Here is a 14001-nt window from a genome sequence, read left to right on the forward strand (position 1 = left end):
AGTGCACTTCAAGATAAACAAACATTGTCAACAATTTTAATATATTCAAAAGCTTATTATTTTATTTACATAAAAGTCATTAACACTATCTTTTCCTGGTGTTGATGTAATAAGATTTGACAATGTCTGACTGGTAGATATGTTGGTACATCAGATATCAAAGAATTAAATAGATGATTTTAATTTGATTTATTTTCAATCACAGTACTTTTATCAGGATTAGTGTAGATGATGATACCAGTTATCATGCATAATCTCCCATAATCCTCCAATTTAGAGGATAATCTTATTAGTCTTTGTATTTTTAGCAATTACATAAAATTGAAGATGAAGAAGAAGGTGATGATGACTGAAAAAGAAGAAGATGATGATGATGATGATGATGAAGGGACAGAAAAAGGAACACCCCTGATAAAAATGTTTTAAATATAACTTTGTATAAAATGCTTTATACAAATTAAACTGAAAAAAATTTTTTTTCTTCATCAATGAATTGCAGTGTCTGCATAAAGTTCTTTTTGTAAGAATTATCAATTGTATCAAAACTTCGTTTTTTCCTCATTTTTGTTTCTATACTGCAAATTTTAGCTAAAAGTTAACATATTGAGCTCCTTTCCGCTCAATTGTTCTTTACAAGGCTGAAAGGTAAAATACCACTGCGACACATTTGTACAACCTTTCTCAAATGCTTCTGGTCAACCTTGAAGAAATCCGTTTTCATTCAATATTTTTCCACTTAAATGACAGACACGACTGTCCTTCTCATGATAAAGTGCTATAAACTTTTGTTTTTGTTCAACTTTTTTTGTCCCATCCATTTTTTTCGAGATAGCCAACAATACAAGTGATAACAATTATTTCAAATGCCTTGACATGCATCCAGTTGTTAAGAATGTGCGTTTGAAGTGCGGTCGCCCGACGACCCATAACCCGAAGGTGCGGACAAGCAACCATTACTCACAAGGTTGTATTGTCTCTTTGTAGTCCACAAACAAAGGTATGCACTCAGCTATTATCCATAAAATGAGATGTTACACCTATTGTTTTGATGTTTTATCACAAAAAAAGCAGACTGTTTTTAGGAAGCAAAATTCAAATTTTTGTAAATCGATAACTGTATGATTCTTTGTCAAATTTCAACAAGTTTGAAACTACCTCTTCCTTCATATAACAGGAATCATCATCGTCATCATTGTCTCCATCAACATCATCATCATCCATGAAGTAGATAAGCATATGAGTGCTAATTGGGCAACTTTCTCAAAATAATGCTTTCCTATATACTTATCATTGTCATCATCCTCATCATCAGCAGCAGCAGCAGCAAACAGAAACAACAACCTGTCACTGACTCCAGTGATATAATGTATGGTATAAGAAGAAAAGTTGTTACATCACTTGGTAGACCCCTATTGGCCGATCTTATTTCAAAATAAAGACTTTATTTCCAAAGAAAATTTCTCTTTATTGAGTATACCATGAAATCTGAACATTTTTACACTTTGTATAGTGAACTCTTGCCTCATCTCTCACTCTCCATTCAGAAAATAGTTCTCTGAAGAGAAAAACATTTAAAAAGCAACATGCAGCCCCCACAACAATTACTAACACATGTACTTACAACAGAGCTGCTATTTTTGTTAATTGTGGTAATGAATTGAAAGTTCCATGGGAATTTCATCGTTTTCACACATTTCATCGTTTTCACACATTTTCCGCCTTAAACCTATCCATTTGTTATATCTTAATATCAATAATTAATCTCAAACCTCGTAAATGTTACAAATTACAAAGAGAAAGGGATTGCATCGAAATGTTCATACCGCTTAAATTTATGTTGCCACTAGCTAAGCTTCATTTTATTATTAGGAATGTTAATAGTGCATGTTTTCAAGAAAAGTTTGAGAAGAATTCAGAGTATGCTATATTGTTGAAAAAAAAGTTTCATTCTGCAAAAATGCAAAAAAAGAAAGAAAGAGTTTGCCAATGTAAAACAATGTATATACTGAATTATCATCTATTTATTTATTTATAAATAGTTACAATAATAGGGCTTATAAGATTTAAAAAAAAAAAAAAATTTAGATCTTACACAGAAAATATATATGATAGACTTGAAATGAAAATTAATAGTGATTTTTTCATTCGTACCAAATGGTATCATTCTTATGAAAAAAGGGTGCGATTTGAACAGTTATTAGATCTTGTTTACTTCTGACACGTGCTTCAATGCCACACACACTTCCTTTGTTAAAGACATGTCATCTTTTTATCTACCTTTAAACTTATCTTAATGATAATTGAAACTAGTTAAGATAAAAGCACCCTCTTGTTAAAACAATATCCGCTGTTTTAGTTATTGCCTGACTTTACGATTAGTTAATCGTTCAAAATCAACATTTGTTTTACAAACCGTCTCAAACAAACAATTCAAGAAACGATACTTTTTCATTGCTGTTTGATGGATAAGAAATAAAGCAGTTAGATGATACCTTTTATGTAAAATGTCAACTACAATTCATTTGAAAACAGAATGAATTTACTGAAAGGGCTTTTGAACTTTTGAAATATACAAAAGAAATAGAAAAGAGCAAACACAGCAAAAATTTAGCAGTTACTAAATCTGAACACTTTGAGCGGAGGGTATGTCAAAATAATTACTGGAAATTTATTTCAAAAAGAAAAGAAAAACAATCTTAATACTTTAGAAATGATATGATGGGAGTGTATCTTACCTACAACAGGAAGTTTTGACAATGACAAAAAAAAAAAAATTCAGTTTAGCTTCACCTGTGAAAAATTAACAAAAACATTAATTAAATGAAATTCGTCTTCAACAGTAAGACTGTTACATACATTACAAGTGTGCAACTGCCAGACAGTTTCCTGAATGAAAGTGAGTTTTTTTCTCAAGACACTTGTAAAAGCTCATCAAACTACTATTACTAACGATGTAAAATATTCACTGTGTGGGAAAAAAGTTGACATAAAACTCATATAGCTTAATAATCAGCCTATACTCGGAATAACTTTTTCCAAAATCAAAAGCATTTGGCGTAATTACTTTATTAATAAGCTAAGCTTTAGGCGTGAAGTGGTTAGGACAATAGCATGTATTTGTTGAAGCGGAAATATTCAGCCATAATACACTTAAAAAAAGAAAACTCTTGACTCCTGTATAAGTGAAACAGCTAATAAACCCCTTCATCACATAATAACATAAATTGCTGTTTTCCGCATAATTGTGCCACTTGATTGCAAACTACGAAAACAACATAAAGTAACATTTCATTCAACAGGCGAACCCACCAACAAACTTGACAAAAGGCATGACTGGCTCCGAAAGTAATTAACAAACAATTAAAAACGCCTTTGATCCTATTACTTTAATGTCTAATTGATACCGATAAAAGACAATAGTTTTATTTCCCACTTTTAATGATCAGAGTGAAAAAAATGAAAATTTTGTAGTTCCACCTTTAATTCCAAGTGGATTCGTAGAAAATGAAAAGTAATGTGTAAAAAATTACACTCAGTTCTGTTAATTGTGTAATCGGCTATAATAGTAATTATGAAAAGAAAACTAATAAATGCCGTGAAAAATAATTTCCAAAATGAAAAGGAATTAATTCGCTGCAACTACTTCATCCGGAAACCGTTTGAAACTCTGTTCATTCATTATAACAGCCTTAATTTAGGATCTTTTGAAAATCGGGGAATTAGAACTTCATAACCCCAGAATAAAAAGCGCATTACCTACAGTCGTAACAATTTCTCCTAGAATAATTTTCATGATAGCTGTTAAAAGAATGAATAAAATAAACTGCTTGTCTATTTGGTTTTCTGAGAATGATTATTATTTCAGACAGAAATTTAACTGGTAGCAGAACAGTATATAACCTGTAGGATATTGGTCAGTACCTTTGCAGAAACTTAACCAGCTCAGTGTAGACTTGTGGCAAGTTGCTTAAAAAGATGCAAGACTGCAATGTTTCGTTAAAGTTTCACACAAGTTTTCTACAGCAGTATTTATAGGTAGTAGTCAGTTTTTTATTCAAACAAAGTTCTGATTTAAACTTTTTCTTCAATGGTGGCTTACAACTTCCCCACTTACATTAAGGACTAGTCTGTGTTCAGACCCTGTGTTTTGTTCACAGGAGATAACTCCTGAGGCTATACAAATGTTGGATAATTATGTCCCTTTTCTTTGCCAAGATGATGAAGTCAGAATATATAACAGAATGATTTAAAAAAAAAAGAAGAGATTATCTAGTCGGTAGCCAGACTTATTAAGGAGCAGACTGTATCAAACAAGAACCGACTCTATGAAACTGGTCAGGGTGGATGAAGAGCTGAAATATTAACCCACTTAATGCCTATATGCAACAGAAAATGATGGATAACATGGTCAATAAAAATCTTCACCTTTTGTTCTTTTAAATCAAATGGCTTAAAAGTAGGAGCATTTATGTCAGATTTTATCAGCAATTATATCCAATAGAGATATCAGAATTATCACAGAGTTGGCGCCTAAATCATTGTTCTCGTAACTTGAAATAACTAACAATAGGCTCTTCTGTTAAGATAAGCTGATACCTGACAATTCCCTTCATCACAAAAAAAGAAAACCAAATTGATTGTGCCAATATTCCGACTTGTGTTTTTAGGCCACACAAAGCTTGAGAAGTCCATTTATTGGTTTTGAAAGAAAAAATATAGATATGAAACCAAGCGAGCAAAAGAAATTTAATGATATTTGGCTTAAGTTTGTAAAAGCATGGAGTCAGAGGGCAAAGTCATTAAAGCTCTAGCATCTGACTGACTGATCTTTAGCTCAGTCTTGAAACTGACCCATTCTGAGACAGGTCCCAAACTGAGACTCCCAAACCAGGTTTCATACCATGGCGCCTAGATTCAGTCAACAGTTTGTGAGTCCTAAGAAGAGGAAGCAGGAAATTTCACCTGTTGTAAAGTCTGGAGAAAAACAGTAGGCATTATAATGGGTGTGCCATGAAATAACTTCACTGTACTTTTACAAAACCATGGAACATAAAAGTACATTGTATTCTTTCTCTGTGTGTGTCTGTGTGTTTAAAAAATTACAAATCTTCGCCTCACAGACTGATTTGGAACAATGCTCAAGAACAACTGTTCACCGCCATTTGTCCTGCCATTCATAAGGGGAGATAATTGATTAACTTACTGATTTTGCTAATTTGAGAACAACGGAAAACATGAATAACCATCAGTAGGAATCATCATTACCGTTGTTGTATGAAGATCTTGACAATGTGTGACGGCCAATTAGCGCATCGCCACGTTTATCTTTGCTGCGTGTTGAATAATATGACAAACGAGAACAGACAGTCAAAATATGTTGCCACGGAAAAGTTGAAACTGCCTTGCTCTTTCTGTCTTTTACATTATCATTACTGGCTTATTATGATTAAAAGATAATGTTGTTGTTTGTAGAATTTATGACTGGAAATGAATTTGCTGAGCGAATATTTTGCACAAAAATGTTGTAGTACAGACCACTCCCTGTCAACATCAAAATGGAATAGAATAGAACAAAACCTAACATAACATAACAGAATAGGACAGAACAGAACAGGACAGGCAGGGACCAAGAGCCTTTCAGACAATTTACAATTCATTTCTATAAAGAATGAATGCACTTCTTTCTTCTAAAATTTCAAAGAAAACTAACACTTAACTAAAAAATGGTTCCTAATATATAGTTAGCATCATTTCCAAAGATTTCAAAACCTTGCAAGGACCCACTTAGATAAACATCTTTTAAAACTTTCAAAATTCTGCATTTTCTTGCAAAATTTCTGTAAAAGCAAAATAAGTATCTGTCTCCATTTTTTCTGTTTTATTAAATGAGGAAACCTGTTGTTTGTGGCGTTCAGGGGTCACCTGACCTGTTATTGGGAGTGAAACATGCAAGCGTAACAGTGAACGTACTCAAAAATCCCAAACAGACGCGAAAATGCAATGAGCCGGTAAATTATACACTTACTGCTGCATTGTGGGAAATTATTGTTATTACATACAACGCTTTCTATGTCTTGTGAATGAATTTTTCCTGAGCAGCAAACTATTCGTTCACACTCCTGAGAAAAAGTGCAAAGCTAGTGGAAATTTCTTGACGGAAAAATGAGTAAATCAAACTTGTGTGAAGCATTTTGTTTTGCACCAAGTGGTGTCATCATATTTTAATTAAAACTGGATTAATTCAAAACTAGTTAACTTTGTACTAATTTATTTTAGCTTGATCGTGATGTATCAGTTTAAAGCTTATTTAAATTGTTCTGACAAGTCCGATTCCTGGAAAAGCCAGTATCCCCTTATTAAGATCAGAAGTACTGTCCTTTATATTTCTAATGACATTGTATTATGGACCCACTTCCCCTTCTTTGGAATTCCTGTTAAAGGACTATTAAAAGTTTTCATCGGGAATGAGGCAAATACTTAAAAATGTTAATACTCTAAGCGCTGCAATCATATAAAACAGTGGGAAAAAATTATTAAAGCACAATATCTGACAGAAACAAATCTTTCACAAAAGGACCTAGCATCTCCGCTAATTAGATACTATTACCTTTCTATGATTTTTTTCTTTTTCTCAGAACACATAGAAAAAGTTCCCACAAAGGGGTCTAAAGTCCTTGTTAACCTGGTACCATTAAGTTGCTATCCCATGGTGCTTTATTCTTTTCCCCCCATCATTTCGTATAATCTTCAAGATTTAACGGGCACTTATATCTAAGTAGCTCAGAATGTAACAATTTGAATTTATGACTTAGGCCATGATTAGTTATCTACCGAGAAATTATTCATCTACCACTGGTTTTAATAATAAGCTATTGAAGAATAAAATGTGGCCATCAGATTAGGTTTGGTTAATGTAGTTTCAGAGGCAAATTTATCGCAAATCTTTCTTTTATGACAGACAGCAAATTACAACAAGTGCCTGATAATCAAATTTTTCCAAATTTCCTTAATTCAGGGTGGCCAGCAGTTGAAAGGTCGAAAGCATTAATCAATAGTATAAAACTGCCATTTTTTCTTGCAGTTAGGTGCTTTTTAGACTTTTTTTTCAGTTTTCATTTCATGGAAAAAGTTAAAATAGTAGACCAAAACTATATTATGTCTGCTGCAGGCAATTTTAGACATTTATGTTCTGATGTGAAAAGATCTTAAAAATACCGAAAATACCCATTATGTATACAAGGGAAAAAAGATCATTTTTATTTTGCATACAAAATAAATAAATAAATCATGTTAATACAGAACATCATATGTTTTTCTTTCTTTCCTCTTTCACCTGAAAACTCATTGTAAAGCCTGTTTACTGGCACAAACAAAATTCACCAATCCCCCAAAGCCAACAGAAACAGCAGGATTTTCCATTAGCTGTAATCCCCTATTGATGGTCTATGACCCCAACTGACTGCTGCTTCACAAAGACCCATAATCCTTCAGGAACAATCCCCGAATTACAGGAACAACAGAGAGAGATAAACGTAGATAATCTCGAGTGATTAGCGATAACCTTTTTATATCTCCATCCAGAACAAGTTCACATTTTATAGTATAAAGAGTGCTTAAAATCTTTTATTAGCTGTTTTTTAATGTAAATTTTGTGGCTTCTGAGAAAAAATTAAGTACCTACCTCCGATTGCTGAAGTACATAGTACACATGTGATTCACATTTTGTTATTATACAATGGAAAAATGTTTTTCTGACTTTTTTGTTGTAATTTGCTGTGAAGTACACAACAATGCTAAATAAAAAGATGCTTTGAGTTTATGCCTTACTACTGAAACTTGGTATAGTGTTTCAAAATCTGTAATTTCATCTTACTATAAATTTTAACTCTCCTATAAATCAATTATCTAAAAGAGCTCTTTTATGTAATTTTACATAAATTATTTCTTAATCTTACCTTCATGTTTTCTCTCTTCAGGACTTGGGGACCTTTCTTCAGAACTCTGAAAACACAAACACTAAATTTTACAAAGGTATTTTAAAATGGGAAAATCTAACTTTGTAACTAGTTTGAGTATTAAAGTCTCAGTCCAAGTTCAAGGTCACAATTGAAAAGTTTTGCTCCTTAATAGCATGCTGGACATGACTAATTCTGCCTTTGCGACCAGTGTAGATCATAATGACAGCCTGCACATCCGTGCAATCTGATCATGATCTGCACTGTTCGCTATTCAGTCAGTATCTTTTTGGTAAGCACCCCTTTTAACTGTCAATTATACTGTCCAAATTAAAAGATGGACAAGTTCATTATAGAAATTTAGCAGGGTAAGGGTTAAGTTCTCAACCCCTTGACAGATATTTACTAAACTTTACTATATATCCAGGGAACCAATGTTCCAACTGTGTCCATCTAAAGTCAAGGTCACAACAGAAGGTCAAATTATTTGAGTTTCAGCAACTGTTTGTTTTCAATTCACACTGAATATAGGTGATAACAATTCTGCAAATGCATGAAACATATTCTTAGAAACTGTTACACTAAACAGAATATCTTCTGCAATTAACTCGACACAAAACAGAATGCTTATATCCAACAATAATGATAAATGGTGATTGTTTAAAAAAAAAGAATATTGATATAAAGGTATTTTGGTCACATTATTCAAACCAGAATTTTCATCAAATTGTATTGTACCGTTTGCCCCCTCCACAGTTTCCGGACTTTTCCGGAACTTTTCCAAGTGGAGAAACAAAGCTTCTGGTTTACATTAACCTGTCAGCTCTCGCCTTTCCGTGATTTCTACTTATTACACAAATATTAAAACTGACAACATTATCGTAAAACTATACAATTTCTTCATTTTATCACCCGCAACAAATAAATCAGTCTTCATATCGGACCCCCAACTGGATTCTAAATTTTTTTCCATCAAAATCACAAAAAATAGTGTTGCTAGAAATTAAAGACATACTTTCAACATTTAAATGTGTTTCACAATGAGTTTTAGCATTTTTTGCAAATTTTTTTTTTTTAAACTCATTTAAAAGCTCCAAAATGGGGTAAAATAATCATAAAGAGAATATTTCATTAGCAAAAGATAATGAAAAATCACATCGAGCCATCCCATGTGTAAAGGTCCCATATGGTTGAAATGATGTCAAGTAATGAACAAAAACTTCGCAGTGATAAAAAATGATTTATAACACATAGAAATAATGCTGCACCAATTTAAGTGATTGCAACAATAATTAGAAGGTGTTGGTTTTTTAGCAGTATATTATCACAAATAAGTCATAACAAAACATAAATCTGCATATTTTGCTGACACAGCAATAATGAAACAACAAAACCCGATATTTTATTATTACAGCGCAATTATATTAATGACAGTTTTATGTAAAAATTTTCATTACAGTGAACTTTCTTTTTTCTGCCATATTGTAATGGTGGCTTGTCACATTTGTAGTTGTGCATAAATGAAAATTACAATTGCAGTTCTTTACAAGACAGTAACAACTTCTTCATATGAAAAATGGAGGAGTATAAAATGCTTCTGGACATTATTTGGTTCCAATATGGGGTTTAAAATCATTCATACGAAGTATTTTGGAAGTTCTTTATTTAATTAGTAAAGGGACGTAATTACGTAAAATTTAGATAGCTTCAGGAGTTACCTCCTTTGAATAGCTGACTACCTTAGTTTATGCATTTCAATTTTTTTTTAGTTTTTAACTGTAACATTAGCAATTTCTTTAAGTTTCTGCAAAGCAGACTTCACTGCAGTTTCGAAAACTGAACAAAATGTCACTATTACATATAAACGCCAAAAATTTCTCTCTTTTTTTGCAGTACAGGGTATCTTAAAAACGTCAAACTGATATGTATATACAAGAATGTTACTATTTTATTTTGGAACTACAATAACAGTGTAATCAGCAAACACTGTTTGAATGTTATCAAAATTTCGTTTCATTGCCAAAAAAAAATTTAACCACACATCCTCCATTTCGGTAAATATAAGCCATTTTATCTGCGGGTTGATTAGGTGTAAGGATACGGTATAATCTTTTACCGATTCCAACAATGTAACGGAATATGCCAAGATGATACGTAATAATACAATAATGGCAGACATGATATGATAAATTTGACAGAAATTGTTTCAAGTAGATGAACCCTAGCAACAATTTCTCATTCTTTGAATTATGCAGTTGAAAAAACTGCTCCCCGAAACTGATTATCAAATTTTTGAGAATAAATCCCCGAGATAACTTAATTATTCAAATGCTGCTAACAGTATTGCCTTACTGAAAACGCAAATTCTTCGAAAATTATATAATAAGCTGTAAATTTCTTGTTATTTTATTAAATTCTGAATTATATATAGCCAGAAATGAAAAGGTGAAAAATCATTCCAATCATTAAGGTTCATACCAATTTATTTTGGCTGGAGGAAGGTGCTGTCCTGGCCCCCAGTGGGGCCTGAACCCACAACCTTCAAACTGACCACTGTTGCAGCTTAAAAACATTTAAAAAACTTTGCATTATAAATTATGTAATTTGAAGTTCCAACTTGTGTCTTTTTTTCTCTCTCTTTTTCTCCCAGTGCTTCAATAAAATTTTGTTAGGGGCTATTTGTTACAATTAAGCTTCTATAGAAACATCATTAAATCAAATCAAATTAGGACCCCTTATTAATAGCATACAAAATTATCCCAGAGGGAACTGAAAATTTAAAATCATCTCCACATGTGCCTAATTTGAAACAAAGACAGGGAGAAGTTAGTAGCTATCACCATTAATTTAGGGATCAGTCATTAAATACCCAAGATGACCCGGAATGCCAATCAAGAATCAGAGCCAATTTTCTCATCAATAAATTTTAAATCTCAAATAATTCTTCTACATGATCCTTGTTAAACTTTCCAACAAATCAGATGCTTGATCAGAATTTGATTAACCACCTTTAAATTTATTCTGTATTGATCGCTTACAAAAAAAAAAAAAAAAAAAAAAATGTGAATGAAATATTAAGGCTCATTTCTTATAAGCAGCTTATTTCAGTTACAGATTTTCTTCAATCTTTATAAGAGGGTGTTAATTTCTGATAATTACAAACCAAATAGTCGCAATTACTAAGTACTGTGATAAATCTGTCTGCAGAAAAAAAAAAGAACTCTTGATCAATTGATAACATAGCATAATTAGTCACTTCAGTTCTTCTTTACATTGATGCACTTATCCATTAAAAAAAATTCTATGCTAGGTGGTCTATGTACAAGAAGTTCATGCAAATTTGTCACCATTTTCCTATGTAATACAAGGCTTATGTTGAGCTTTTTCGTTAGAAGCAAATACAAGGAAAGACAACATGAATTCTCTATAAGTTACTGCCCTTATTAAAAGGTATAATTCAAGAAGGTTTAATTTTAACAAGCTGGATGTATTAGCTCAAAAACAAGTTCAAAATGTAACAAAAACTGTAACTTATATAAACATATCGTACCCTAAACTGTAACTCATACATTGCAACTTTAACTCTATCTTGTAATAATTTCATGAAAAGCATTTCAGTAAAAACCCTCATAAAAATGCCTTTGCATATGACCCAAGAACTGGATATTCCTTCTAAATGGACTTAATACTGAATTGAAAAGCTTCAAACTATTTCAAACTTTCATAATAAGCAAACTAAAATATATTTAATTAACAAAAACTAAAATCAAAATCAAAAATGTTCTATGATTTCTGTGAGGCTATCTGATTGGCAGTGGAGGCAGTTGTATCTACATTATCGCCACTTTGACGGTGGTTTCTTAATTGAAGCTAGGACCTCAGGTGTTCTGGCTCATTTACAGGTGTGCCATAAGATTCACGAAACTGTGATAATTCCAATGCAATCATTTCAATGGCTGCATTTCACATTGTTTGGCAATTTGTGTCAGTTTAACTGTTTTGTTGTGTTTTTTTCTTTCCTTTCTGATTTTCGTGGGAAAATACTTTTGTGAATTGCTTTTTGTTTTAAGGCCTTCCAACAACAGTCATGGGCATTTGTGGGGATTCAAACTCCATTGTAACTCTACATCTGATTGATAGTACTCAATTTGTGCCATAAAAGAAATAAGAATTTTGCCCACCATTTGTGAAAGCAATGGAACATTTTAATTAACAATTTGATAACAATACTAATAGCATTCAAACAGGTTCTCTTTATTTTATTGTAATACTATGCCGTAAATAGGACATTTGTGATTAAAACTGTTACTTTTTTATATTCAAACAAGCAACAACTGAACATAACTTGTTCTATCAAGTAATGTACAACTTACCCACAGTAAAAAAGATAGAGGAAATTAAACCTATCAGGGAAAACATTGCAAGATCTAGCCAGGATGGCAACCATGAAAAGCATTCATTTGAAAAATGTCCATAATCATACAAGTTTCTTTTAAAATGAAAATCAAGCATTTCAAGTATCAGGAACAATTCTTAAGATAAGCCAATCAAGTAGGCATTTGATTTTAATTCTCTGGTATTTTATTTGTCTGCTTCTGATACTGATAAAATTGCAGACTTGCAATTTCATCCAATTAAATTTCTTCTAACCTTCTAACCTGGAGTCCTAGAAATTTATTTACAGATAATAAATATTATTTAAAAGACTATCAAATTTTGAGGAAGAATATTTGATTAAGTTCTACAATATAGTTTCAGCATCATATTTAATAGCTGGTTTAACTTTCAAGAATGTTCCAGAATATAATTTTAACTACCAGCAATGGTAAGATGTAAACCGGCCAGCAAAAATTTGCAGTTGTCCCTACACAATACCACTTGCATTACAGCGAGTTCCTACTTCAAGAAATCTGGGTCATACGAAAAACTTTGAGCAAGCCCTTTATTTTATATTAAGAATTCTGCAGGTCCAATGAACATCATACAACATACATGACTGTATTTATTAAAGTATCCAAACTGAATTGGCAGGTATACATGTAATTTTTTTTTTTTTAAGCTCGATTGCGACAAAATAGGAGTTAGGACTATACCTGTTTTTCCTTGCGTATACTTTCTTTAATGTTCTGTAACTGAGCAATCATTTCCCCGAGTTTCTTTTCTTTATCCTGTGCTGTCTGGTCACTGAGCAATTGTTGTATATTTGAGAAAAGCTGCATGTCTGTTGTTTCATGCGTAGTCATCTTTAGACATTTGTCCAAATATTCACGCTCCGATGCACTCTCTGGCTTGTGCGTGTTAAGTCGGCGAAGAACACTTTCCATGGATTTTTTGTGCAACCCAAACCCGGGCTTTGTTGTGTTATTATTCAAATGGAAATTATTTTCTGGATCGGAATCAGAATCTGAACTGTTACGAATGCTCTGCAGAATTCTCTGTTTCTTGTTTTTAGGGCGATCACGATCGTTACTACAGTCGGAATCTTGGTTGTCGATTCCGTTGAAATTTTCGTGATTTTCAACAATATGTAATGGAGACTGATAATCTATGTCCCGATCGTAATTATAATTGTGCTGATCTTGAGGTAAGCTGTTGTAGATTGGTCGTTCATTTACGACGTCGTCTCGAGGCAGTTTGGTTGGCGTATTTTTACGCTTTGAAGACATGCTCCTGAAAGTACAAAAACACAGAAATTAATTTCAATGTTTGGTTTCATTTCATGTTATGCACATATTAAAATTATTACTGAAAAACAAGTACAGGAAATATAATACAGGTGCGCCAAAATACTATGGTCTTATAACATAACTTATTTTTTGTCATGGTCCTTTTCCTAACACTGCAAAACCGTTAAATAATACATAATCAACATATGCATGGGTCTTTCTCTAAAGAATGCTTGCATTTCATGACTGAAAGACATGCATTATCATTTTTAAGGGCTATGTCATGTCTTTACTTCATGCACAATTTTTTTCCTCTCAATTTTGATACAATTTCAACAATTCCTTCATGGCAGCTAGATTAACCCTTTTTTTTTCTAAAA

General features: G+C 32.3%; 1 protein-coding gene across 10 annotated transcripts in view; it reads right to left on the reverse strand.

The window, feature by feature from the left end:
- The window catches only part of LOC123537036 (transcription factor Sox-5-like), a 164471-nt gene that overhangs the window by 18891 nt on the left and 131579 nt on the right, over positions 1-14001 (reverse strand). For all 10 annotated transcript variants that reach the window (XM_053528988.1, XM_053528989.1, XM_045320576.2 and 7 more), the window contains 2 exons: positions 13049-13625; positions 7956-8001 (listed from right to left, as the gene is read on the reverse strand). In XM_053528988.1, coding sequence (XP_053384963.1) covers positions 7956-8001; positions 13049-13621 — 619 coding nt within the window. In that variant the 5' untranslated portion in view covers positions 13622-13625. The remainder of the gene's footprint in view (positions 1-7955; positions 8002-13048; positions 13626-14001) is intronic.

Source organism: Mercenaria mercenaria, chromosome 17 (genome assembly GCF_021730395.1).
Source record: "Mercenaria mercenaria strain notata chromosome 17, MADL_Memer_1, whole genome shotgun sequence".
In the NCBI taxonomy this organism is placed as follows: Eukaryota; Metazoa; Mollusca; class Bivalvia; order Venerida; family Veneridae; genus Mercenaria; species Mercenaria mercenaria.